The sequence below is a fragment of the Coloeus monedula genome, assembly GCF_965178545.1.
Source record: "Coloeus monedula genome assembly, chromosome: 3".
NCBI lineage: Eukaryota > Metazoa > Chordata > Aves > Passeriformes > Corvidae > Coloeus > Coloeus monedula.
The window spans coordinates 119,147,523-119,175,357 of NC_138783.1; the positions used below are offsets into that span (position 1 = coordinate 119,147,523).

Sequence of the window (27,835 nt, forward strand, 5' to 3'; positions counted from 1 at the left end):
TGGCCTCTGTGATGAGGAGGAGGTACCAAGCCCAACTCCAGGCCCTGGCCACACCAGGCTGACCATGAGAGCTGCCTCCAGCACTGGCCTGGCCAGGGCACTGGGCCCAGCCCGGCCCCAGACTGACCTCGTCGCTCTCCTCCACGTCCACGTTGCCGTTGGCGTCATCGTCCATCTGTTTGTGGATGTTGCGCACGGCCTCGAAGCTGAGCTGCTCATCCTCGTCGTGGCACAGGGCCTTGTCAATGCGGCAGAACTCTGCTGGGAGCAAAGAGCAGCAGTCAGGCAGTGAGTGGGACAGAGCACAGACACCACGGGCACTTCCCAGGGAACGGGGCCGCTGCGGGAGCCACGGCGGGCTGGGGCAGCAGCACAGCCCACGGCCCGCAGGGGCAGGGCAGGGCAGGGCAGGGCAGGGCTGCTCCTCTCGCCCCAATCCCGCTGCCTTCCCACCCGGGACAGCTCCCCCAGCAGGGGCTGGCTCCTGCCCACGCCCCCAGCTCCACGTCTCCCTTGGAGGTTGTTGGTGTTGGCACTGCTGCAGCCGGGATGTGTGCGGAGGATGAGCTGTGTGTTTGTAAAACACGGCAATTAAAAACCCTTCCCTCCTTCCTGATTAGGGAACGGGCTTTTCTGGCTGCTTTTCACATTGTTTTCTACTTTCCAAGGCTAACACTTTAAGTTTTGCTGCGTGCCCGAGTCCATGCAAGCACCCACGGGGGCCGATCCAGCCCTCCCAGGGCACTGCCAGGTGGTGACCTAGGGATGGGGAATCCTGAGGGACCTGGCTGGGTTGGAGAGCCAGGACCATGCCAAGGCCATGGAGTTCACCAGGGCCAAGTGCAAGGTGCTGCACATGCTGGGAGAGCAGGGGGTGTTCACCTGGAGAAGAGAAGAGAGACCTCAGAGCCCCTTGCAGTGCCTCAAGAATCTCCAGGAGAGCTGGAGAGGGACTGGGACAAGGGAATGGCTTCCCACTGGACAATGATGAAGCCTCCTGCAGAGGCAGGGCTGGTGTCCTGCTGCTTCCCAAACCTCGGAAGTTTATTCCATGCTAATTCACAGCTGTCCATGTGGCCAGGGGAGTCCAGCAGCCCTGTGAACTGGTGGTCAAAACCAGTGAGTGAACTGGGAACCTTTCCCAGGGCTCTCCTCTCCCCCAGGCCACTCCTGGCCAGCTGCTGAAGGATGCTAGCAGCAATAAGGCACGCCGGGAATCACATGGACCTCAGAAGAACACTGGAGGCCCTGAGGTTGATGTGGAGAGATTTGGGTTCCTCTCCTACCCTGCAAGAGTTTTCTCCGCAGTCACTGCAAGAAGAGCTCAGAACTTTGGGCTGAGCCTTGCTGTGCTGGCTCCTCCTGTTATCTCCGAGGCAGTGAGCAGGGACACAAGTTGGTCTCTGTGTTTATGCTGCCCTTGGACCTGACTCCAGAAGGAAAAATGAAGCCAGGCTAAAAGATATCTCCCAAAATATTCCACGGTTATCTTGTTCCGAGCCTGTGCTTGTTGTTACAGGGAAGAGCGTGGCAACGCTGTAGCAAAGTTTGGATTCTAGGAAGGGAAGGTCGTGTTATTATAAGAAAGGGTTTATTCAGATTAACACCCTCCTGACCATGCAACTCCTGAGCCCTGGCTCACGTCTGTCCAAGGGGTTCAACGGGCAAGAGACCTGAAGGGATGAAGTATGGAAGGGATGAAGGACTGGGGGAGTCAAGGATTGAGGGGATCCTGCCCAGATTTCCTGCCACCCCAAGGACAGCCCTTGGGCATTTCCAGCAAAAATGCCAGCAGTGAAGATTGACTGAGAGCAGCAGCAAGAGCAATAAAACAAGGCCTAAGAGCTGCCAGGTGCTGATAACCAACTACACCATCAAAAGCAATCAAACCAAAACCAGGGAGGAATTTGGTGCTTTCATCAAGACTAGAAAGAGCCTGAATATGGGGCACAAGTGATTTAATCAGCAGATGACTCTGAACTGGTAACAGAATGGTCCCAAAATTGCAGCAGCCAGGATGGGCTATTCCCCTCCCTGTTATCTCCACAGGCTGCAGCTGCAGTAATACCCAAATGAAGGAACAAAGACCAGCACCAGCCACTTTGCCTAAGACTGACACAAGATTAAGCCTAAAGATCATAGCACAAAATCATCCTTGGGTGGGAAGGGACCTTAAAGCTCATCCACACCTTCCACTATCCCAGGCTGCTCCAAGCCCTGTCCAACCGGGCCTGGAATACTGCTATCAGGCTATTCCAGCACACCTTCAGCAAAAAACGCCTCAAAATTAGTGTGAAATTGGCTTTGTTTAAGTAAACCTCCCTCTCCAGCAGGCCCAGCCCTGATTTTTGCTCCTACAGCTTTTCCCCAAGAGACACTTGCTGCCTGGTCCTCTCCAGGGCTGGGACTCCAGGCGCCCTTAGGAACACCACCATCATCTTCACTGCCAGCCCGCCTCTCTGGGTCATCGGCAACCTTTTGTCTCGCTGTTTGGTGCCTCCAGGCCTGGTCTTTATCGCCCCACTATCAACTCAATGGCTGCATCTGCCCGGCCTTGCAGAACAAAGAGTCCCTTGTCCCTCCCAAGGGGTGTCCTTGATGGGCCATTAACCTGGGCACATCAACACCGGCCGGCCCCCCATCCCTCCTGCCGGCCCCCTGTTCCTCCTGCCAGCCCCACATCCCTCCTGCCGGCCCCCCATCCCTCCTGCCGGCCCCCTGTTCCTCCTGCCAGCCCCACATCCCTCCTGCCAGCCCCACATCCCTCCTGCCGGCCCCACATCCCTCCTGCCGGCCCCCTGTTCCTCCTGCCGGCCCCCCATCCCTCCTGCCGGCCCCCCATCCCTCCTGCCGGCCCCCCGTTCCTCCTGCCAGCCCCACATCCCTCCTGCCACCCTCCTGTCCCTCCTGCCGGCCCCCCATCCCTCCTGCTGGCCCCCCATCCCTCCTGCCGGCCCCACATCCCTCCTGCCGGCCCCCTGTCCCTCCTGCTGGCCCCCCATCCCTCCTGCCGGCCCCCTGTCCCTCCTGCTGGCCCCCCATCCCTCCTGCCGGCCCCACATCCCTCCTGCCGGCCCCACATCCCTCCTGCTGGCCCCCCATCCCTCCTGCCGGCCCCACATCCCTCCTGCTGGCCCCACATCCCTCTTTCCAGCCCCACATCCCTCTCACCAGCCTCACATCCCTCCTGCCGGCCCCCCATCCCTCCTGCCGGCCCCCTGTCCCTCCTGCCAACCCCACATCCCTCCTGCCGGCCCTCCTGTCCCTCCTGCCGGCTCCACATCCCTCCTGTCCCTCCTGCCAGCCCCACATCCCTCCTGCCGACCCCACATCCACCCTTCCCTCGGGGCTCGTTGTCCCCACCAAAGGCACTTTGCAAGGAGCAGCCTCAAAGGTGCCACTACCCAGATCTTCAAGGGACACTGAGGCCTAAGTGCTAAAGTAGAGCTGGAATTTCATGGAATCATCGAGGCTGGAAAAGCCCTTGGACACCACGGAGTCCAACTGTTCCCCTGTGCCCACGTCCCCAGGTGCCACATCCACAGGGCTGCGAAATCCATCCAAGGAGGTGACACTCCCACTGCCCTGGGCAGCTGTGCCAGGGCTGGACAACATTTTCCATTAAGGAATTCTCCCCAGTATCCAACCTGAACCTCCCCAGTGCAATTTGAAGCCATTTCCATCCAGCATGGAAGGCAGTTTGGGGTGGTTTTACAGCAGCTGACAAAGGTGTGTCTTATGGTGGTCCCGGCTGGCACAAGCTGCCCAGAGAAGCTGCAGAGGCTCCAGCCATGGAGACACCCAGAACTCAACGGGACACGGCCCTGGACCAGCAGCTCTGGGCAGCTCTGCCTGGGCAGGGCTGGAGAGGATGAACTCCAGAGCTGCCCTGTAACACCATTTCATTCCAGACCTTTCCTTTCTCATGGGAGATTCCCTCTGACGAGAATTTTGTTTGTTTAATTTCCCCTAATTTCCTTCTGCGAGGTCCCATTATCTTCAATAACGCCCCAAGCTCGTTAACTGCAGCAGCAGCAGCAGCAGCAGCCGCTGTGGGGACAGCACTAAACAGCAGCTTAATTATTACAGTTGTCATTTACATAACTGGCTTTTATAAACACCGGGAGGGCAGCCAAGGAAAAAAGCCCTAAATTTGGGGAAAAAGGACTGTTTACATATTTCACCCGTGTAAACAAGGGCTCGGATGAACTTCCGTGCTCAGGGTTCCTCCCCTGGAACTCCGGGTTTCAATTAAAAAATGCCAAGGACAACTTCAGGAATTTTAATGAAAGCATTACACTGGGAGGGATGTATCCAGAGATTTCCATTCCCTCTGGAGGGGTAAGGAATAGCAAGGGGAACCCTGGGAACCCTGACATCTTGCAAAGCTGCAGAGCAGCAGCACAGAGAACAAGGCTAAAAGGGCACAGTAATAATCCTGGGCTTCCAGCTCTAATTCCCAAACAGCAGAGCCTGATGGAGCTACGAGAGTATCCAGGCATTCCCACTGTCAGGAAAGTACTCAGAGTGTTTTTATACTTCAAGCTGACACCGTACAGCTGGAAATTGTTTACTACAGAGAGAACTGTCAGACTCCAGGTCTAACACACCACACTTGGCCACACGCACATGTAAAATTCACATATAAATCCTTGGGGGTTTTTTTAAAAAAATGGATTTATTGAACAGAATTGGGATTTTAGCACATGCTCATTTTCCTATTCCTTTTGACCTACTTTCTCTGGCAAACTCCTTCCCTGGGAGGTGCAGAGTCAGGGCACCAAGTCTTGCCCTGGAAGGCAGCAACCCAGAGGGCAGGGCTGGATGGGATCTTGGGCAGGAATTGTTCCCTGAGAGGGTGGGCAGGCCCTGGCACAGGGTGCCCAGAGCAGCTGGGGCTGCCCCTGGATCCCTGGCAGTGCCCAAGGCCAGGCTGGACATTGGGGCTTGGAGCAGCCTGGCACAGTGGGAGGTGTCCCTGCCATGGCAGGGGTGGCACTGGATGGGCTTTAAGGTCCCTCCCAACGCAAATCAACCTGGGATTCCAGACCAACATGGATCTCATCCATGTCCCCATCCCCCTTAGAGCCTGGGAAGTCCCACAGTGATTCTCCCAGCAGTTTTGAGATATAGAACCTGGCAGCTGAAGGGAGTTTGCTCACTGCAGACAAAGGAGAGCATTCAAGCATCTGCTCAACAAGGAACTACTCCTGTGCTCTTGCTCCTGTGTTCCCATCGCCCCCGGGACAGTGGGGTCTGGAGCAGTTCAACAGGAATTCACTGCACTCCATTTTTTCACTTCACGGAATCCCACATTGGTTTGGGTTGGGAGGGACCTTAAAGCCCATCCAGTGCCACCCCAGCCAGTCCCAGGTTGCTCCAACCTTCAGTGACTACGGAAGTTTTAGCAGGAGTTCAAAGAGGCTTTTTTCCTCTAAGGGAGCACCTTGCACGACACAAAAAACCAAACCCTTGTACCCAACTCAGATTAAACAGTCTGGAAAAAATGTAAATCCAAGCAGAGGTTGGACTGTTTGATCTCTGAGAGAGTTTTAAAGAAGTACCAACGCCCTCGGGTGTCTCTGCTGGAAGGTCCAACCCTAAACGTTCACAAACCATTTAATAACAGTGCCCAGGGAAACAGGCTGTACCCAGTTCCCGGGGCCAAATCTGTCTCCTTTGTTCTGGAAGTCCCCTGATGTCTCAGGATCAGCATGACAAAGCCACACAGGGTCACACAGATGCAGGAGGAAGCCCTGTGTGATCTGGGGAGCCTCCGGCACCACCGCAGCTGAACAGAGCCACAGGAAGGAATTAAGCAGCAAAGTGAGGTTATTGTACAGTCATGAACTTACACTCAATTAGAACCCTAAAATTCCTTCCCCAAATGGGCTCCTCTCCTTGGCACATGCTCAGCATTTACTTACTACCATCCATTCTCTCATCACCGAGTGCAATCAGCCTTTTTCATCCTCTCCACGCACCAATCTACTGATTTAATGCCAGCCCATTGCTTCCCAGCACCCTCCCCCCTTCCCCGCAGCAGCACAGCCCTTTGATCCCCGGCTTCCACCCAGTCCCCTCCACTGGAACTTTGTCACCCTCCTGTTCTTCAAGTGCTTCACTCCTTTCACCCCACTGAAACAACACACCCCCCCCAAATCAGACACAACTCCCAAAAAACAAGGCTGTTTTCTGTTGGAGTGGGAAGCACATGCCACCATCCCATGCCATCCCAACCCATCCCAGGATCTGCCTGTCCTGGCAGTGCCCACCCCTCCTCCCGCCCATGCTGTCCCAGAACACGATCCACTTTATCTGTGAACAACCACCCCATCTCCAGCAGAGGTTTTGGGAATGACTCCACCTTCCCCGTGGCTCCCAAACCTCCCCAGAGCAGATCTGGGCACCCTGGCTTGGGTGCTCTGGCCTCCAAGTGCCAACTTCACCCATTTCCTTCCGGAGGGATCTTTGTTTGCTTTCCTCAGGCCCAAGGACTGTGGGTATTTCTCCTGGGCTGAACAAATAAGATAGTAGAGGCTGTTTTGGTACCACCCTGTCAGGCACAGCGGCTCTGCCCACAAGCAGCTCCAAAATACGTCAGGGCCTCTCTGGAGAAGCAGCAGAAGCCAAAATATCCCGTGGGCAGGGAAGTTCTAAGGAGCTGAAATAACTGGAGATTGGGTTACTTCATAACCATAAACCAAGTAATCTGACTGCTGCTGACACATTCCTGCCCTGCTGTGCAGAACAAAACTGAATCACTCAAACTGCAGCCACAGCCAGGGCCATCCAAAACTGATGGGAGAGGGACTCCTCAGAGGGACAGACAGTGACAGGACACAGGGGAATGGTTTTAAACTAAGAGAGGAGAGAGTTAGATTGGAGACTGGGGGGAAGTTCTTCCCTGTGAGGGGGGGGAGGCCCTGGCCCAGAGAAGCTGTGGCTGCCCCATCCCTGGAAGTGTCCAAGGATGGGATCTGGAGCCACCTGGGACAGTGGAAGGTGTCCCTGCCCATGGCAGGTGATGGCACCAGAGGAGCTTTGTGGTTCCTCCCAACTCAAACCACTGCAGGATTCTGTGATTCTGTGAGTTGGGAATGCTCTGCAGAACCCTGGCAGTGCTGGGGGCAGGGGGGGGCACAGACAGAGCTGTGCACCAGAGGAATCCACGGGACTGGACAATCCTGAGGCACCTGCTCCAGTTCCCAGGGACCCAGGATCAACATTCCTGCCCTGCTAAGAGACACGATTATCCCATGGCCCACACCAGCTTTCCAGTGATTTTCACACAATCCCAAAATGGTTTGGGTTGGGAAGAACTTCAAAGATCATCGAGTCTCACCCCTGCCATGGGGAGGGACACTTCACACTGTCCCAGGCTGCTCCAAGCCCCAATGTCCAGCCTGGCCTTGGGCACTGCCAGGGATCCAGGGGCAGCCACAGCTTCTGTTCTATGTACTCTGAAAGATTCCCAGTGAGGGGTGGGAAGAAATCCAAGTGCCTCTGAGCCCCCGTCCCAGCCGTGAGTCACCGCTCCAGGCAGCCCCAGCCCACGGCACCGAGCGCCGGCTGCCACACACCGGGATCCAAGCTCATAATCACTGAGTGAAAGAGAAACTGCCAAAGTCAGGAAACCACAGAATGGACGAGTGAGTCATCCCTGCCTGAAAAATTGAAGGCACCAGAGAAAGCTTAGAAGAAGTCAAAGACAAACCCACAACATTCCTGCAGTTCCATCCCGCCACCCCTGAGCCAGGAGATCCATTGCTGTGGCACCGCCCGCCCAAAGCCAGGGATTCCCAGCGCCAGCTCTGGGCACGGGGTGTGTGATACCCACGGCAAAAAACACCCAGAGCAGGAAGAGCTTGAGATACAGAAGCAAAAATTTTGGTAGCTCTGACAAGGTGACAGAAATACAGAATTCCCCTCTTGCTGTCAGAATTTATTGAGAAATCATAGAATGGCTGAAAGGCTCATACTGGGAGGGACCTCAAAGCCCATCCAGTCCCACCCCCTGCCATGGTCAGGGACACCTTCCACTGTCCCAGGAAGCTCCAAGCCCCATCTAACCTGGCCTCTGGCACTGGGAAGCCATTCCCTGGCTCCTGGCCCTCCATGCCTTGTCCCCAGTCCCTCTGCAGCTCTCCTGGAGCCCCTTCAGGCCCTGCAAGGGGCTCGGAGCTCTCCCTGGAGCCCTCTCTTCTCCAGGTGAGCACCCCCAGCTCTCCCAGCCTGGCTCCAGCTCTCAGAGCATCTTTGCAGCCTCCTCTGGACTCTCTCCAGCAGCTCCATGTCCATTCCAAGCTGGAGGCCTGGGATGGAGAGCTCAGAGCTGATCCAAAATCCAGGCTCACAGCCCAGTTCTGTCTCACCTTCACAGCCTCACAGGATGGCTGATGGAGCCCAGTGCCACACAAGCAATGTGGACATCCAGGAGGGCTCTTCCCTGCATTTCCTGGCCTCTTCCTGCTCCTCCCCAGCAGCTCAGGCTCTGAGGACTCCCATGGTCCCTTCCCAGACACGCTGCTGCATAATTAACCCAAGGGAAGAGGCACCATTCCCACACTGCCATACAAGGACAGCTTCTCCCAGTTTTAGCCTTATTTATCCCTCGTGTCTCACCAAGAACTGATGATTTCCATGTTCACAGGAACCCTGGAGAGCAGGAAACAGGGTGACAACAGCCGCTGCCTTGAACATGGCACATGCTGCACAATCTGCCTTTCCTACAGCCAGAAGGAATGAGCTGCTCCCAAACCACCCACGCTGCGGGATAGGGCCCTGCTGCAGCCAGCTCGTGGCTTTCCCACCAAAGTCTTTCCCTTCCACTGAAGAACAGGACTCCAAGAGGGCAAGGCCCTGCCAAGGAGAGGTGCTGCCTGTTCCCAGATTCCTACAGCTGATCCCACAGGAAATCCCTAACTCTAACCTCAATTACCCAACCTCAACAACAGCCTGTGACCATCAGCTTGACTTCTTTGGGAATAAAAACACTTCCCAGCGATCCCGTTATCCTTTACTTCCCCAAACTCAAGCAAAGCCACTCTCCTGTAAAATTCCCTTCCCACAAGGATCAGGACAGCAGCAAAGGGGGACCCGAGGCAGATGTGGATCCTGGCACACGGTGGAGGAGAAAGCCAAAGGCATGGGAAGAAAGGGAAGGAAAGAAGCAGGAGGAGGAAGGAGCTTGTGAATAAGGAACACGAGTCTGCAGAAAAGCCAAGTTTTGTTATTCTTGGTGCTCAGAGACCTGCTCGGTTCCAGGCACAAAACGGCAACAGTCGGGAATCCCGGAACAAGAACGGGATCCTGGATGTGCCAGGCACTGCCTGGGCAGTGCCCTCAGCAATGGAATGCTACCAGCTCCCACCTGTGACAAGCTCCTGACATGGCAGGACAAGGAATTAGAGGTAAATGAGGAGGGAAGCGACATCTCTCAGCAGGACAGGCTGCAGGAGAGTGGTCCCACTGCTCCCGAGGGAGAATCCCAACCTCCACTTGTCCATGAGGAGGAAAAAGGCTCTTCCCAGAAAACCCCACTTTTTTCCACTGAGTGTCACTATAAAAGAGGACACCGAGCCCCAGGTACTTCCTTTCCCCACGACCAGTCCATGCCAGGGGACACCACAGAGTACAGAGCGTGACAAGCAGCAATTCAGGGGCAGCACCAGTGGCACAAATGAAAATAAATCCCTGTAGTAGCAGGCAAAGATCATCCACATTAGGAAAACAGCAGTTTTAAAATATTTTTCCTTCCCTGCCAACCAAACATGAGCACTTTGGGTTACATCAGGGCCAGGAGAATGAGAGAATCACAAAATATCCTGAGCTGGAAGGCACCCACAGGGATCACCCAGTCCCACCCCTGGCCCTGCCCAGACCCCCCAGCAATCCCAGCCTGGGCATCCCTGGCAGCGCTGTCCAAACGCTCCTGGAGCTCTGGCAGCCTCGGGGCCGTGCCCATTCCCTGGGGAGCCTGGGCAGTGCCCAGCAGCCTCTGGGGGAAGAACCTTTCCCTGCTCTCAGCCTGAGCCTGCCCTGGCCCAGCTCCAGCCACTCCCTCAGGTAGAAAAAAACATCTGTGGATAGGACGGGCAAACAGCAATGATCCCAAAGGTGCTGGCACAAGGCAGGTGTTCCTGAATTCTAATCCTTTCACCCCAAAGTGAGAGCTGCTGTTCTTTAATCCAGTGGAAAAATGAGAAGCCCCCCCCTCTGAGCAGCACCGTGCTGGCAGCGAACGAGCCCTGCCTGCCTGCCTGGAGCTGAGCTGGTGCCGCCTCACTGAAAAGGTTGTTACTAAAAAAACAATTGAAAAAGAAAGACTTGAAATGAGTCACTGTGGAACCACGGTTAAATTGGGAATTTTATGGTTTGCTACACTGGAAGATGGAAATGCTGCTTTTGGAGGAGAGAGCGGGGAGATTCACCCCTCAGATAAGAAACACCTCTCCTCAAGTGGCTGTTTCCTGAGGGTGACCAGGAAAGAGGAACTTGCTAGAACAGATACAGACCAAGAGCAGCACTGCAGCCCTGAGGCTCCTCATCCCAGCAGGGTCCCAGCAGTGCTGGGGCAGCAGAAGGTGACACAATACACGAGGTGTCAGCTCTAGGCCATGAAACCTGAGGGGTGGGAGAAGGAGCTGCCAAAACCAGAAGGGAATCCCAGGATCCCTGAGGCTGGAAAAGCCCTCCCAGCCCAGCCAGGCCCAGCTGTGCCCCATGCCCACCTTGTCCCCAGCCCAGAGCACTGAGTGCCACCTCCAGCCCTTCCTGGGACACCTCCAGGCATGGGCACTCCAAACCTCCCTGGGCAGCCCCTGCCAAGGCCTGAGCTCCCTTTCCATGGGGAAATTCCTGCTGCTGTCCACCCTGAGCCTGCCCTGGCCCAGCCTGAGGCCGTTCCCTCTTGTCTTGTCAAGGGGGAAGGAGAGAAGGAAGGGAAGAGGGAAGGAGGGAATGCTTTCCAGTGATGACAAATGTGATTCCATCAGCTCAGCAGCTCCTGAAACCTCACCCTTGGCCTGAAAAATCCACATTGAGAGGCAGCTCCCACAGCTGGCTTCCCTGAGGACCAGGAGACACACGGCCACTTGTGCTTTAGGAACAGTAGGGATTTCAGAGTGATCCCAAAACTCAGATGCTCCTTCCCTGAACACAGACTTTCCAAAATCCTCCAGGCTCTTTGCAGTAATAAAGAGGCTTTAAAAGACAAGCTGGGAACTCCTTGGACAACATACTCTTCACCCTCAGCACTCAGGGAAGAGCTCTGGCGTGATGCAATCCCTGCTGCAGTTCAGCACTTTAAACTGATGTTGTGTAAGCAAAAACCCAAGGAAGGAAACCCTCAAACCCTTCCTGAGCCCAGCTCCAGTGCCACCACAGCTGCTGCTCCACTGCCTGTGCTAAACCCAGCTTAACCCTCCCTGAGCCTGCCCAGAGTCACCTGGGAACATAGAGTGTAGAATGTGCAGAAAAGCCTCAATTTGAGCAGATTTGGGGTTCCCTTCCAGAAGGGCAGCTCACCTTTTCCCCATCATTCCTAAGCCATGATTTAGCTGTGGCTTCCCCCCGGCAGCTGGAGAGGCGCTGCAGGGTTTGGAACATGCCCTTGTCCCGAGCCCTGTGTGGAGAGGAGTCAGTTTTAGGGAAGCTGAGGCAGGAAAGGGGCAATTTTCCAAACCCCCTGTGGCTGGCAGTCAGACTATGACAGCCCAACCATGGAATTCCAGACTGGTTTGGGTTGGGAAGGACATTAAGGTCCATCCAGTGCCACCCCTGCCATGGCAGGGACACCTCCCACTGTCCCAGGCTGCTCCAAGCCCCAATGTCCAGCCTGGCCTTGGACACTGCCAGGGATCCAGGGGCAGCCCCAGCTGCTCTGGGCACCCTGTGCCAGGGCCTGCCCACCCTCCCAGGGAAGAACTTCTTCCCAAGAACTCCTAATCTATCCCTGCCCTCTGTCCCTTGTACCTGCACATGCACCTTTTACTGTCCCAAGTGCCCCCTGAGGCCCCAGGGCTGTGGGATGGGGGTTCCAGGTGCTATTTCCACCTGCCCCACGGCTCACTGCATGCCCAGACCCCACCCTCCCTGCTGCCTGCCCCACAGAGCTCCGTGATCCGTGTCCCCCCGTTATTCCCAAGCGCCGAGGAGCCATTTGGAGCACCCTGGGCACGGAGCCAGGTGAGCAGGGTTGGGCCTGACCCCGTCACCACTGGAGCTGAACAAACAGATCCTTCCCACAGCCAGTAAGTCGGTAAGAAAATGCCCCACAGAGGTTCAATGAGAGGATAAATCACTCGGGAAGGGGATGGCAGAGGCTGCTGTGAGGGGCCCGAGCCGCAGTCCCGAAGCCGGTGGCCCCGGCACGAATCCACGGCACAGCCAGTGCTTGGAGCAGAGCAAACAAATAAATTCCTCAGGCACCTTCCTCAGCACTCCATAAATCCTGCAGGCACACGGAGGCAGAAGGTGGGAGCTGTGTGCACGGCTGAGCCCCGAGCAGCTGCTGCTCACGGAGCCATTCCCAGCACAGCTTCAGGCCTGGTTTGGGATTACAATGGCTCTCCCCTCACACTCCTGGCAGAGCCTGGGATCACAAAGCACAAATGGAAGAGCTGTGAGTGCTCAGAGGGGGCTCAGGGCCATGGAGGGGGGCTCAGGGAACGGGATCCCACTCCTTGTTCCCATCCCATCCAGAGGGCTGGACATGCTGCACTGGGAATATTCCCTGTGGGAACAGTGCCCTTGGAGTAACAGCTCTCTCTCAAGGAGCTCTCTTGGAACTTGCAAGCCCCTCAGCAAAGCAGTCTGAGTGTGGAACACACAGACTGCAGGACAGAAAGCCCAAGTTGGATCAAACAGCAGCCTGGGAGAGTCTGGGACCAGGCCGGGAACCAAGCGCAGCGTCCGTGGCTGCCATGAACACAGAGCCCTTCATTTACTGGAGATTAATTAGAGACCAGCACAGCTTCCAGAGAGCTGAGGCTGCCTCGGAGATGTGCTGCAAATCAGAGAAAGCAGCCTTGACTTATTAAAAGAGATTCTTATCCTCAAACAAGTGGGAGGGACCAAGACTTTCTGCACGACATCAAACACCAAACTTGAGAAAACAGCAGCTTTCCATGTGCAAATTAAAAGTAAAATATTGTCATTACTGCACAAGAAAAAGAGACTTAACAGAATGTTATTAGTGACACGAACAGCTTAAAAGTTAAATTCTAAAAAATTCTGCACCTGGTCTCTTCTTGAAAGAGGCACAGAAATCCACCCAGTGCCACCCCTGCCATGGCAGGGACACCTCCCACTGTCCCAGGCTGCTCCAAGCCCCAATGTCCAGCCTGGCCTTGGGCACTGCCAGGGATCCAGGGGCAGCCCCAGCTGCTCTGGGCACCCTGTGCCAGGGCCTGCCCACCCTCCCAGGGAACAATTCCTGCTCAATCTCCCATCCAGCCCTGCCCTCTGGCACTGGGAAGCCATTCCCTGGCTCCTGGCCCTCCATGCCTTGGCCCCAGTCCCTCTGCAGCTCTCCTGGAGCCCCTTTAGGCCCTGCAAGGGGCTCTGAGCTCTCCCTGGATCCTTCCCTTCTCCAGCTGAACACCCCCAGCTCTCCCAGCCTGGCTGCAGCTCTGTGGCCTCTCTGGGCTCTCTCCAGCAGCTCCAGGTCCTTCCTGTCCTGAGAGCCCCAGTCTGGAGCAACTCTGCTGTTGGGTCAGCCCAGGGCAAGGGGACTCTGGGGCTGGAGCTGCTGTTCCTGCTGGAGGAGAGCAGAGCCCATCCCAGCCAATCCCACTCCCCAGATCACCTCACTGGAAGCTCTATTTGCAAGAGTTTTGGCAACTTCACTTGGAGGGAAAAAAGCATTTGTGGGGAAAAATGAATGTTACTTTTTCAGTCTTATATTTTCAGGCAACATCAGCTGATCAGCAGATCAGCTGATCTGAAAAAAATCCCCAAAACCCATAAAAGGAAGTTGAGTTTCTCTCTATCAGCTCTCCTGACCAGCACCAGCACAGGATACAGCCACTGGCTGTACTGGTGATACTTCTTTCCCAAGAGCAGAAGTGTCACTCACCTCTGCAGCATTTCCCCCCCAGCCAGAACACACAGGACTAAGCTTAGCCATCGTTAGGCCACTGATAAATCCCTCCTAACCCCTGTCCTTTCCCAGGGCCAAGGAGGCACCAGCAAACCAAACCTACAAAGAGCTCTGCATTCATCCAAATCTGACTCCTTTAAACTCATTATTCAGAGCTAATTCCTTGCAGCTCTTCCAAGACGGGAGGAGCAGCAGCCCTGGGATCTGAGGAGCAACACTTGAGTACGCTGGGCTGTAGAAATCCTGTCAGTGTGTGAAATTCTGGGTTATTTCTGTGCTGACTCAGTGTTCAGCACCAGCCACAGCCACGTTTAAGGACTGTGTTTACCAAAGGGATAACTCTGGCTACCAGGGAAGCTGCCTGCCAAATCCTAACACAAACACACAGGTGACTCAGGAAGACGAGCCCGAACTCCTCTGGATCTTTTTTAATACCTCATTAATCAGGAAAAAAACCACTCTATACCCTCCAGGCAGAAAATATTATTCCTTCCAGCAGCAGCATGAAGGGGAAAAGGAGCCACGAGCTTTCTTCCCTCCTCTGCTGCAAAAAAAGGCAACTTCCCTGCAGCTTCCCTGAAAATTCTTGTCCAAACCACTTACAAGCAGCACAGGCTGCCAGGGCAGGGATTGAAACACATCCCTGGACAGATTTAACAGCCCTGTGGATGTGGCACTTGGGGACATGGGTTAGCTGAACTCTGCAAGGGCTTTTCCAACCTAAATAATTCCATGATCCTCTCCACTAAACTCAGCCCTTTCTCACCTTGTGCACCAAAGCCTTCACGAGTATTTCTACCAACACTCACACAAAGACTCTGCTGAACAATAAAACCTTTTTCCTCCTTCTTTCCAACACAAATTCCCTTGTTTCTTTAGGACAGTTGTGTCCTGGTGCAATGTCTGAGAAACCCCAGCAGTGCAGGTGCAACCAACCTGGTCTGCCGTGAGCAGGCACAAGTGACTTTCCTTAAGGATTGGGTCATTTCAGAGGAATTCAGCCGCAGAATCATTTCGATTGCAAAGCCCTCCTAGATCATCAAGTCCAACCTCGCTCCAGCAGCTCCATGTCCTTCTGATGTTGGACCAGGCCTGGGGCAGCTCTGCAGGAGGGGTCTCACCCAAGCAGGGCAGAGGGGCAGAATCCCAATCCCTTTCCTGCTGCCCATGCTTGGGATCTGTGGACTACAGCACACAGGGCTGGGATGAGTTGAAGTATCACAGATCCCCCCTCTTGACTCTAAAGGATCAAACACTGAACTCCTGTTCTCTTCCCTCCCTGGCACACACACGGCAGGTCCGAGGTGCCTGATCCCACCAGTGGCAGATTCCAGGCAGATCCACGTGTCCCAGCCCCGCTGGGAGCCCAGAGTGAGCAGCAGAGCTTAGCCTGGGAAATGCTGATTCCCAACCCCTGCCTGCTGCTCCGTCTGGGCACATCTCCGGAGGGATGGGAGGACTCTGGCCCAGGGGAAGAGGGGACGCACACCAAGGTGCTCAATTAACTCCCAGAGCCAGGGCAGGTCTCAGCGAACCCCCAGCCCTCCTGGGAATGCTGGATGTGCCACAGGCTGGGCCACCATGCTGCCCTTGAGAGGGTCCCAAGTCCCTGCTCTGCCAGGTGACTTCCAGCACAGCAGTGACATCTCTGCACTTTAATCCTGCCTTGGGAACAGGAAGCCTGGTGCTCCCACATCCCACAGCACCGCGAGGTTAAACATCCCAGAGCCGTGAGGAACCCCGAGGAGCTGGATGTGACATTCCCACCGCGGGTGTTTGGCAGACGCTGGAGAAGCCACCTGAGTTTGAACCACGGAGCAAGACTTGGGTGTGGTTTAGCAATTCCTGTTCCCTGAGTGAACAGTAGCTGGAGTTTCCCCCAAAACCGAAGGGATCATGAGAATGAACCCATTTTCAGTGGGAATAAGGATGAGGTGGGGTGAAATGTCCCCCTTTTCCCACATCTCAGGCAACCTCCATCCCAGTTCCAATGCTCCTGGCAGGATCCAAGAGCAGCACATCCCACACCCCTGCGGGCACAGCAGGGCTGTGCTGATCCCTGCCTTTCCTGCTGCTTTTCCCATGTAGAGCTCGGCTGTGTCCTGGATCCTCCCCACGTTCCCAGTCTCAGCCCCTTGGGAGGGCACCAGGGCCATCACAATACTGGGATTTGGGGCTCCCTGTGCTCAGGGTGCCTGTGCAGAGCCCAAATTGCTCTTCCAAAACCCTGAGTGGTGCCAACACAGCAAAGAGCCAAAGGTACTGCACAGATCCCAGCTGGGATAAGGTGGGACAGCAGGATACCTACTCCCAGCAGAGTCCCAGGGAGCGGGAAAGCATCTCAGCCATTTCACCTTGTTAGGCTGAGCAGCTGAAAATAGCCCAGGGATGAAAAACAAACCAGCTGGACAAGTTCTCCAAAGCAGGAGGCTCTGGCCAGCAGCGACCTGAGCCTTGTCCTGCCCAGAGCTCTGTCCTGCCCTGAGCTCAAGGAGTCACTGCCGAAGGAGCATCCCCCCAGGCCAGCCTGCAGGAAGGGAGGGGTGGCAGGGAGAGCACTGCTCCATCCAACACCTCTGAAGATATCCATCTCGCAGGATGGCACAGGAATGCCAGACATTGCAGTTATGGGCTCTGACACGACAAACTCCAAGGGCTGAGCCTCACCCTTTGGAGCATGAAATATTTTTTCTCCTTTCCCAAGAGGAAAAATAAAAGATGGGAGAAAAAATAACCAGCAACTCCACTTGTCACACCAAGTGCTGTCAGGAAAACTTCTCTAGGAATCATCCTGCAGTGTGGGAGAACAGCACCAAGTGCCCCCCGTATCCCTTTCCACCCTTTTTTTTGTGTTAATTATACGGCAAATGAAATGAGGAACAGGAAAACCTGTTTATCTCCAAAACGCAGAGTGCAAATCTCCAGGAAACAGCGTGGTCCACGAGAAACCTCTGAGAGCAGCAGGAGCAGAGGCCAGGAGGACAGTGCTTGGGGTGGGACAGGGACAGCCCCCACGGTGAGATGAGAACAGCCTTGGGATGAGATGGGATGAGGACAGCCCCCTCTGCCAGGTGTGCTGCCATCACCACTCCCACAAAACCACCAGCATCTCCAAGTTAGTTTCCACACTTCCCGGTTTCAGAGTTTTGGAGCGTGTCCTCTTTCATCCAGAGGCCCTCCAGGACACAGCTTAATTAACTGACTGTCCCCTCAGCAGGCCAGGCTGCAGGAGTGCCACCTCCATCTGCCATCCCTGAGGGAAGCTGAGGAACCTCCTCATCTTGCCAGCACTGCAGCAGGGTGTCCCACTCACACCTCTCGGGACACCCACAGCCAGAGCCAGCCTGGGCCCCGGGAGGGAGCTGGGAAGCTAAAAAGTCTGAGACACTGGGCATGAGAACAGAGCAGAGATGGGGCTGCCCTGGCAGAGCCTGGCACAGTGCAACCCCCCAGATCCCCTGGGAGCATCACCGGCTGTGCTGGGTTTGTGCCCCAGTCCCGGCTGGGGACAAACTGACCTGAACCTCCAGGCAGAGTCACCTGGATCCACATATCCCACAGACAAGAGCACGGCATGGACAAGAACTTCCTTCCTGATGCTTTCCACAGGTTTGACAAGCAAACAAAACCTCCTCCTGATTCTGTGGTTTGCAGGCCAGACCCACCGTGAAACCCCGGGAACATGGAACCGCTCCGAGATGCTCAGACCCTTCATCAGCCCTTGCCCCACCAACACTCCATCCCTGGTTGCTTTCCTTTCACCTCCCACAAGCACTGCCACTGCTGAGGGGCCCGACTCGGATCCAGCTCCAGGAATGCCAGCCAGAGGAGGAGGCTGGGAGGCTCCAGGAGGATCTGCCCCGCTGGAGATGGGATCACTTCCCTCAGCAGCAACCCCTGAGTGCAGCCCCATCAGGTGGGAGAAGCCATCACACATGGGATTAAGAGGGAATAACCCTTCACAGCCTGCCTGGCCTGCAGGTCTCCTCACCTCACATGCAGTCCTGGAGCTGCTCTGTGACAAGCACGAGGCCTCCAGGCCAGCACAAGATGCCAAACCTGGATTTTTGCCTTCCAAGGGCCAAGCAGCCGGAACAAACCCACCCGGGCACCCTTAACAACAGCAGCTGCTTGGAGCAGAATACTTCCAGAATTATTTCTATCCCCCCAAAAAATTAGTTTCTATCCTCCATCCATCTCTATCTAGTTAAAAAATAACTTTTTTTCCCTTTGGCTTACTCACCCATTAATTATGTCCTGGCACTCTTACAGATCTAAACACAAGCATTGCTTAGCAGCTTTAATCCTGAATTATTCCTCCCTTCCCTGCAATCCAAAGTCTCCCTTGCCTGGGAAGGGGCAGGCTGTTCCAACCAGCAAGCTGTTCCTTTGTAACTCGGAGAGGAACATTCCTCAAGTTCTCCTGTTTATTGTGTTTTTATCCTCCCAGAACAGCCGAATTTACGGCACCAGAGCTCCAAACCTGCAGAGAAGAATTAAACTGACCTTAAAACTCTGTCCTTCAGGGAAAAACAAACGCTTGGCTATAAAAATAGTGTCTTGCCCTGCAAAACGTGTGTGTGTGTTACCAAACATCCCCGTTTCCAACTGCATTGCTGCTGCTTCCACTTTCTGAGAGCCGCTGGGATCAGCAGTTCCCAAATCCCAGAGGAGGTGAAGGGATGGTGGAACTGAGAGCATGCAGAGCTCCTCAGTGGGATAAAGTGCACTTCCAGGGAAGGGCTGTATTTGCCTCTGTGGGTCCTGCAAATGTTTCTTACAGCAAACCTCAGCAAGGTGTAGAGATAGATAGATAGATAGATAGATAGATAGATAGATAGATAGATACATAGATATAAGGTAGATAGATAGATACATAGATATAGATATCTACACCAGCCAGAGGCAACCACTCAGGCTGGTGAGAGACTTCCAAGGAGCACTTGGTGGTTCCCAAAGTCAGACTCCACAGATGTCTGTGACACACAGTGGGTTAATGCATTTTCCAAAGTGGAAAAAATAGGTTACTTAAAAATAGGTCCATAATCCAAACAAACAAGCACCCCGGTACTATTTCATGGAGGGAAAACAAGCAGGCAGGGACAATCCAGGGGCAGAACCACGTGTGGCTCCCTAATGACTTCCTTATGCTCCTCTGAAGGTTTTCCATCAATTGCAGGGCCAGGGACTTCGGCCAGGACTGCTAGGAAAAACTCCTGTGCCATCACTCCTTACCATTAGTTGTATTATTAGGATTATTGCAGAGACCTCAGAGCCCTTAAAGGGCCTAAAGGGGCTCCAGGAGAGCTGGAGAGGGGATTTCACAAGGGCTGGAGGGACAGGACACAGGGAATGGCTTCCCACTGCCAGAGGGCAGGGCTGGATGGGATATTGGGAAGGAATTGTTCCCTGGGAGGGTGGGCAGGCCCTGGCACAGGCACAGCATGAGGCAGGAGCTCCTCAAGGCCCCCATGTGCTGCAGGAGTGGCAGAGCAATGGCTTTAATTAAAGAGTCCTTCATCCCCACCAGCACCAGCTCCTAAAGCTGAACCGGAGCTCTGGAGGTGCCAGAAAATTAATCAGGCACGGCTGCAGGGGCTGAGGAAACGAAGGTGAGGGAAAATTAAAGTGTTCCAGAGAGCCCAGCTTGGATCAGCCATGGGAGCAGAGCAGACGACTCAGCACGACAGCACTGCCTCTGTGGGAAACATCCCCAGATTCCAGCAGCAAACAGAGTCTGGAGGGCGGCAGGGGGAAGCAGCAGGGTCCAGGGCTGCACCTGCTAACAGCAGAACGCAGAAAAGAGGCCAAAACCCCCCATTATTCACAGCACCCCACACTGGTTTGGGCTTGGAGGGATCTCAAAGCCCATCCAGTGCCACCCCTGCCATGGCAGGGACACCTCCCACTGTGCCAGGCTGCTCCGAGCCCCAGTGTCCAGCCTGGCCTTGGGCACTGCCAGGGATCCAGGGGCTGCTCTGGGCACCCTGTGCCAGGGCCTGCCCACCCTCCCAGGGAAGGATTTCTCCCCAGTAGCACTTGACTGACACAAGGAGGGGTGATGGAATCTCCTTCTCCAGCTGGGGGCAGGGGGCATTCCCAGACCTTCAGCCAAGAGCAGTTAAGGTCCCATCTCCCCTTTCCAGCACGTTCCTGCCCCTCCAGTTACCCACAGCAGGGCTCCACACAGCTGGACCACCGGGAAAAGGAACCCCCAGGTCCCAAAGGGCCTTTCCAGTGGGAACCCCAGAGCTGCCCCGTGAGAGCTGCAACTCTCCCGCTTGCTCTGCCTGCTCAGGAGTTTTTCTCTCTCTCTCTGGATTTAAAGGAAAGCTAATTAATGAAGGAAACAGCTTTCTTAACACTAATAAGTTTGTGCAATTAGGGCTCTGGGGAGCAGAATGCCAGGCTGGGCACAGTCCAGCACCAAAGGGTGCCCAGGCCTGGCACCGACCCTGGGCTTGGAACCACCAGGGACACGAGCCACTGCCAGCGTCTTTTCCATCGGCACAGCCTCCAAGTGGGACAAGCAGCAGGTGAGGGATAACCTCAGGGAAAAGTGCTGCTTTTCAACCACCTGCTCATAGAAAGGGATTTCCAACTAACAAACCACAGAACCCCAGAATCCCTGAGGCTGGAAAAGCCCTCCCAGCCCAGCCAGGCCCAGCTGTGCCCCATGCCCACCTTGTCCCCAGCCCAGAGCACTGAGTGCCACCTCCAGCCCTTCCTGGGACACCTCCAGGGATGGGCACTCCAAACCTCCCTGGGCAGCCCCTCCAATGCTAAATCCCTGTGGAATTATACCAGGATGGCCTTTTAGGTCCCTTCACTCCCCAAAGCCCAGGCAAATCATGAACTACCCCTCACTGGAGGGTGACTCAGCCCCCCTGGGCTGTCCCCAGACACTGACCCGTCCCTCCATCCCCTGCCCAGAGGAGGAGAGAGCTCTCACAGGGAACTGTGATGCACCAACACACGCAGGCAGCCACGAGCCAAAGGCCAACTGAGCAGGCCAGAGGAAAGCAAAGTGCTTTTCCTCCTTGCTCCCTTTGGGATAAGGCTCCGCTCCAGGACCACCAACGCACCCCAGACCCTGCAGCCACAGCGCAAGGGCTGTCAGGAGGCTCCTTCCTCACACATTTACTGCTCCATCCCCTCCTGAGAGCAAAGGACAGAAAGGAGAGAAGGATTGCTGCCCTGGACTTCCCACGTGGATATGTGCCTCCCTGCCCCACTGTGGGCAAGGCCAACCCCAAAAGGCCACTCTGGAGCAGGAGATCCAGCTCCCTCCAGGCCAGGCAGAGTCCCAGCAGCTCCCCTTGCACCGCTCCCCTGGGAAAGGACCACCCGAGGGGCACAGGAGACATGGAGAGAGCCGCTTTCCAAGGCAGTAAATAAATAAATCTAACAAGAAATTAAATTAAGATCCTCTCTCTGATCCAGCTGAGCATTACTCCAAGTTTCTGGGCCAAGCAGGGAAGGGAATGAGCTGGAGGGAGCCAGGAGCTCCCCAGCAGCCCCAGTGCTGCCCAGCTGGCCCTGCTGCTCCTCCTCCTCCTCCACATGAGGCCAGTCTGCTGCCAAAACACAATTTTTCCACCTCTCAGAATGGCAATTCCTCAAGATGAGTTTCATTCCCGAAGGAAGCCAAGGCTGTGCAATCCACTGGGGCTTCCAACCGAGCTGGGGAAGAACATGGACTATTTCCTGGCAGAGTCTTCCAAGTATTCTCACAACTGCCTTTGTCTCCCTTGCCCAACCCAAAGCTGCTACTCACAGGTGCAGCTTCTACTGAAATGAATTAACTGAACAGCAAAACCTCCTTAAAGGGCACCTTAGCAAAGCAAGGAGAGCACAGCAGGTTGCTGTGTCCCATGAGCTCTGCCAGGCCCGTGGAAGGACGGGCTGCAGGAGTTACTCCAGGGCAGGTGTGTTCAGACCAGGCAGGCACCTCCTGGGGGCTGGGGTCCAGGGCAGGGCCTGCAGGTTTTCAGCACAACAATATTGGGATGAAACCCTGCCCTGGTTCTGCTCCCACAGCCCTGGGAGGGTACCAAGTGTCAGAGAGCAGCTGGATCACAGAATGCTGGAAGAGATCTCCAAGATCACGGAGCGCACCCGTCTGCAGCACCTGGATCCCCATCACAGCTCCTGCCTGACCGCCTGCCTCCACGCACCCAGGCCTCTCCAGGGCAGCTCCCGTGGCACCCTGCTCGCTGCAGCCCTGGAATCAGTGGCTCTGGAAAGGGACAGAGCCCGGACGTGGCTCCCAGTGACGCAAACTCAGCAGTGCCAGGGAGCTGCACCGACCTCGCGTTTCGCTCCCTCAGCGACGGAAGGGTTTAACTGGGCAGATCAAGGAGAGCCATCCCTGTTCCCAGCCTGCAGGATGAGCCATCACTGAGCTTCTAAAAGCTCCACTGAGGCCATGTCCTGCTCAGATGCCAAAAGCTTTCACTGCAAGTTTCAAGTCCAAACCCATCAACTCCCAAGACAGAGGCTTTGCAGTGAACGATTCACTCCCAGTGAACTTCCAGTGATGGCAAGGACAGACAGGGCTTGGGCACAGCCCCTCACACTGAAATTTGTGCTCTCTCCCTCTGGAATTGGTAGTGACAGTTACAAGCCTGTGGCTGCAGCCCCCTTTCCTCACACTGACCTTTGTCCCACGGGACGTTCCCTGGGTTCAAGGTGTTCCAGGCAAACACAGAAATAGCCCTGGGCACAGCCCTCCAGCTTTGGACACGACACTATCAGGATATTTTTTTAACTTGTTTCTTAAACCAGTTAGACAAGAGCAAAGATGACTCGAAAGATGACTTGTGATCAAGGAACCACGACAGGGAAGCAGGAGACAGGGCAGGAGAAGGAGAAAGGAAGAGAAGGAGGAGCTGCTGACCTGTGCCAGCCCTGCACCAGAGTCCAGCCCTCGCCACCCCCTGACACACGAGCTCCACATCACCCAAAAACACCTCAATCCCAACAATCCAGAGCCCACCCCTGAACTGCTGCAGGGAAGAGAGCCAGGGACGATCCCTGACTTGCCTCAAGGATGCCAGAACGGGGACCCACACGAGGCCCCAGATATGGAGACACGGCCCCACATCCCTGTGGATGCCAGACCACAGGAAGGAATTCCAAATAAAATGAAACAAGGCTCAGGGCAATGCAGACTCACACCACTTCCATATTATTGCAGGGAGATGGGGCAGGTCTGGATCTGTAGGTGAAAGGGGGAACCATGAAGGGAACCAGGGATGAACCCCAGTCATCCAAATCCCTGCCTCTTCACGGTCAGTTTTCCTTGGATCTCCTACAAACACACCTGAAAGTGCCCACCTGTGCTGGGCTGTACAGAGGACAAACAATTAAAATAACAGTAATAATCCTGAATCCCATAGACTGGTTCCAGGTGATGTGATTTAAGGAGGAAGAGCCAACTGAGCAAGGTTAGTATTTTAAGTAAGATGAAATTTCAGATTTTTGACCCAAACAGTGGGTCACATTTTTGATGGCTCACATAAAACTTGTGTAAAATATTGGCCACAGCTCTGGAGGATGTTCTGATAAGGACCAGAAAAAGGACCAAAACCTGGCTGATGGGAACAACAGCCAGACTACAGCAAATGAGCAGAAAGAAGGGGGGGAAAAATCCCTGAAAGTCCAGTTTGTTCCTGAGGAGACTCGTTTGCCCCTTTTAGGGGGTGTGAAAAGGTCCTGGGGTCGGGCTGCAGCCTGACAAATTCGGGCTAAAAATAACCAGGGCGGGTGCAAACAATAACGTGGGGCCGGTCACACATCCTGTGACAGCGGCACCGGCAGGATCCCAAAGCTGGGCTCAGGGCACAGCCAGGGAGCTGCGAGGGGCCCCTTCTGCCTGGCCTGGGCTCCAAACCCCCCACACCTTGTGAAATGGCTCCTGTGCTGCCGAGAGGAACCAAGCTTCAATCTGAACCCGGCAGGAAAAGATTAGAGATCAAAGATTAAGGCCTCAATTCGCCTCTGAGTGAGTCAAAGCCAGGAGAAAATTTGTTTTTCCCCGGGGTTCAGTCACCAACTCTGATTTTCCTGCGGATGAACTCACCCGTTTCAAACTCCTGCTTAAAAAAAAAAAAATCCCAGGAATCGGGATCATTCACTAATCCTCTATAAAACCTGCTGATGCATCCCCTGAGTGTGCAGAGGAATCGCAGCAGCCCGAGAAGTGCTGCAGCTCAGGCTTCTGCTCTCTGCAAACACCTCCCTGCATCGCCTGAAAAACTTCCCCGTTGATGACATTTCATCATTAAAATTCTGCCATCCTAATTAAAGAATTAAAAAAAAGCACCTTTGCACCTCCGAAAATGTGTCAAAAACGAGCACTTTCACTTTCAAAACGGCGTCCAACACTCACCTCTGCCTCACACCGAGCAGCCAACACAGCCGGCACCTTCTGCTTCCAGGGAAAACATCAGGAAAAGTGTCTCCTGTGCCGGCTGAGGACATCCCTGCTGTGAACTGGGAGCAACAGCTCAAAGAGCTCAAAACCAAATGCCAAGAGACCTCGGAGGACGCCCTGAGCTGTGGTGGGAGAGGGCCAGGAGCGCTCCCGACCCGCCTGGCTGCCCCAGAGAGGGACAGGGATCCCTCCCTGACCACGCTCCCGCACGTTTGGGGCCCCAACCTGTAGCCAGTTATTAATCCCTTGCAGGTTTGGGAAGCCAGCAGTAACCCAAACAGGGCCCGGAGTGACCCAAAGCACTCGTCCTGCAGGAACAGCCGTGCCGGGGGGAATTGATGGGAGCCCACGGCTGGGGCTGCTCCCGGCCCGGTGCCGGCGCTGCCTCCGCTCGCCGCCGAGAGCAAAGCCAGCAGCTGAATCACCCAGGCTGCCACACTTCTGCAGGGCCTCCAAAAATAACTCCGCTGGAAATTCCTTGGAGGCACAAACCTTGCTTCACAAGGACTGCAGAGATCCAGTTTCCTCAGTGGAGCAGACTGGATGCGAACCGGCCCGAGGGCTTGGGAGCACAAGGGAAGGGGATGAGGAGCCGCTTCTCCCGGAGACAGAAAACAGCGAGCCACAGAACCCATCCCTGGCCAGGACGGAGCAACCCCCCTGCCCAGGGCTCACACACCGAGCTCCCGACGGTTCTGCCGATCCCACAGCTCTAGGGCCTGCTCCTTGCCCCGTTCCCACCAGCAAGCCCCGTGCACAAAGCCGATCCCTTCCCAGAACGCCGCTGCGGCGCCTTTCATCCAGATACCCACCATCCGAACACCCTCCGAACACCCTCCCGGCACCCAAACCCGCCGAGCTGCAGCCCGGCCCCGCTCCCACAGCCCCGCAGGGAAGCTTCTTCCCTGTCCTCAAGCAGGGCGCGGTGCAGGCGGGACCCCGGCGCGGCCCGGGGGAGGCTGCGGGGGCTCGGGGGTCCCAGGGGCGGAGCAGCAAGCGGGGCTCAGCACTGCCCTTCCCGGGAGCTGCTCCCGGCTCCGGGCACCCTGTGCCCCTCGGGGGCCAGACCCCAACACGGCCCCGCTGCGGGCTGGGGGTCCCGGCCCGCTCCTAAAGTTCCCAGCGGGATTTATGGACCGGCTCCAGCGCTGACCTCGGGCACTGTCACAAGGACACAGAGCCCACGGAGGCGGCACCGGCTCCCAGCGGCGGCCACAGCCGGGCTCGGGGGGCAGTCCGGGGGGCTCGGCTTCTCCTGCCTTCTCGGCTGGGGGTTGGATTTTGGGGTGGAGGGGATGGAAATGGAGGGAAGCAGAGTGGCTGGGCCTTAGGGCTTTGCTGCCTGTGCTCCTCAGGTGGGACGCGCTCGTCCCTGGAGCGGAGGGGAAGCAAGTCTGGGGGTCCCACAGCCGGGAATGTCCTTAAAAAGCAACTAAACACCGGAATTTTCGGCACGATCCCGAAGTTCCTGCCAGACTCTCATTACCAGAGGGCAAACAAGTAAAATAACACGAATAATCTTAAATCCCGCGAACTGGTCCCAGACGATGCGATTTAACGAAGAAGAGCGCAATATTCTAAATGAGCTGAAATTTAAAACTTTTGACCCAAACAGCCGGAGCCCGCTGCAATAATAAACACGGATTATTTCGGTCCTTGCGAGGCCCCGAACCAGGGCCGGGTCGGAGATCATTGCAGCTCTTGCCCGAAACCCGGAGGAATGGCCCCAAAACAGGGGGGGGGGGGGGGGGGGGGGGGCTGGCAGGGCCCTCCCCGGGCAGCGCCCGAGCCCGGCGGGGCGGGCAGGGGAACACCGGGGGTGTCGGGCGGGGGCTCACCTGCGATGGCCGAGTCGTCCAGGTGGGAGCCGGGGGCCCGCTCGGCGCGGCCGGGATGCTGCAGCAGCAGGAGAAGGAGGAGGAAGAGGCCGCACAGCGCCCGCACGGCCCGGCCCGGCCGCGGCTCCATTTCCGCGTCCCCGCCGCCGTCAGCTGCTCCTCGGCATCGGCACCGGCTGCGGGCCCGCGGGGTGTCCCGGTTGTCCCGGTTATCCCGGTTATCCCGGCTATCCCGGTACTGCCGCGAGCTGCGGCCGCGCACCGGCTACCGGAACCCTCTGCCCCCCCCTGCCCGCAGTGGTCTCTCCCAGGACAGCTTCCCCCCCCGCCGCAGTGGTCTCTCCCGGGACAGCCCCAGTCCCCCCGCCCTCAGTGGTCTCTTCCCGGGATCACCCCACCGGTCCCTCGCCTCTCTGCCGGGATAACCCTTCTCCCCGCCACCTCCGTTAGGGTCTCCCCGGCCCGCTCCGTCCCTCCGTCGCCTTCTCACAGCGGTGCTCCCCGCAAAACCCCGCTTTGTCTGTGCCGGGACAGCCCCGCACCCCCCCCCCTCCCCGCTGCGGTGGTCTCGCCCGCCGCCCTACGCACCGGGCCCTGGCGCCGCCGCGAGGGCGCTGACAGGGGGCGTGGCCTGATGCCGCGGGGCCACGCCCACGGGGGCGGGGCCCACGGGCGGGCACGTGCCCACGCCCCCACTACCGCCCGCGCGCGCGCGGCCCTGGCCCGCAGCGACCTCTGGCGGCGCAGCGGGGAACGGCGGGAGCTCAGCAGGGCCGGGACCCTGCCTGAGGGGGGACCCTGCCCGAGGGACCCTGCCCGGGACCCTGCCTGAGGGACCCTGCCCGAGGGACCCTGCCCGGGACCCTGCCTGAGGGGGGACCCTGCCCGAGGGACCCTGCCCGGGACCCTGCCTGAGGGACCCTGCCCGAGGGACCCTGCCCGGGACCCTGCCTGAGGGACCCTGCCCGAGGGACCCTGCCCGGGACCCTGCCTGAGGGGGGACCCTGCCCGAGGGACCCTGCCCGGGACCCTGCCTGAGGGGGGACCCTGCCCGGGGGACCCTGCCCGGGGGACCCTGCCCAAGGGACACCCACCGAGGGCACCCTGCCCGAGGGACCCTGCCCGAGGGACCCTGCCCGGGGGACCCTGCCCGGGACACCCTGCCCAGGGGACCCGCCTCTGGCCCCGGGGAGCGCGTGTCACACAGCCCGCCGCGTCAGAGAGAGCACCCCGACATGTCACAGCAGCACCCCCGCTCTGCGGGCAGAGACTTTCTGAGGTCCCAGCACGTGGTTCCTTGCTCGCAGTGCGGCCGAGGAAATTTCAACACCTCCTAGGGCTGTGACACCTCCAGGGCCACGTGCTCCCGGTGGCATCGCTGGACTTGGTGCCACCAATGGCCGGAGCCGCAGCCTACGGGGGGGACGGGAAGCTCATATCCTGTCCCACTCCGCA

At 56.7% G+C, this 27,835-nt stretch overlaps 1 protein-coding gene across 5 annotated transcripts in view; it reads right to left on the reverse strand.

The window, feature by feature from the left end:
• Positions 1-26,660, reverse strand: part of STIM1 (stromal interaction molecule 1) — a 68,470-nt gene extending 41,810 nt beyond the window's left edge. For 3 of the 5 annotated variants that reach the window (XM_082279242.1, XM_082279240.1, XM_082279244.1), the window contains exons 1-2: positions 26,381-26,660; positions 128-261 (exon numbers count right to left, since the gene is read on the reverse strand). In XM_082279242.1, coding sequence (XP_082135368.1) covers positions 128-261; positions 26,381-26,510 — 264 coding nt within the window. In that variant the 5' untranslated portion in view covers positions 26,511-26,660. The remainder of the gene's footprint in view (positions 1-127; positions 262-26,380) is intronic. The other 2 variants (XM_082279243.1, XM_082279241.1) reach the window with 1 other exon arrangement.
• Positions 26,661-27,835: the final 1,175 nt, after the last annotated feature.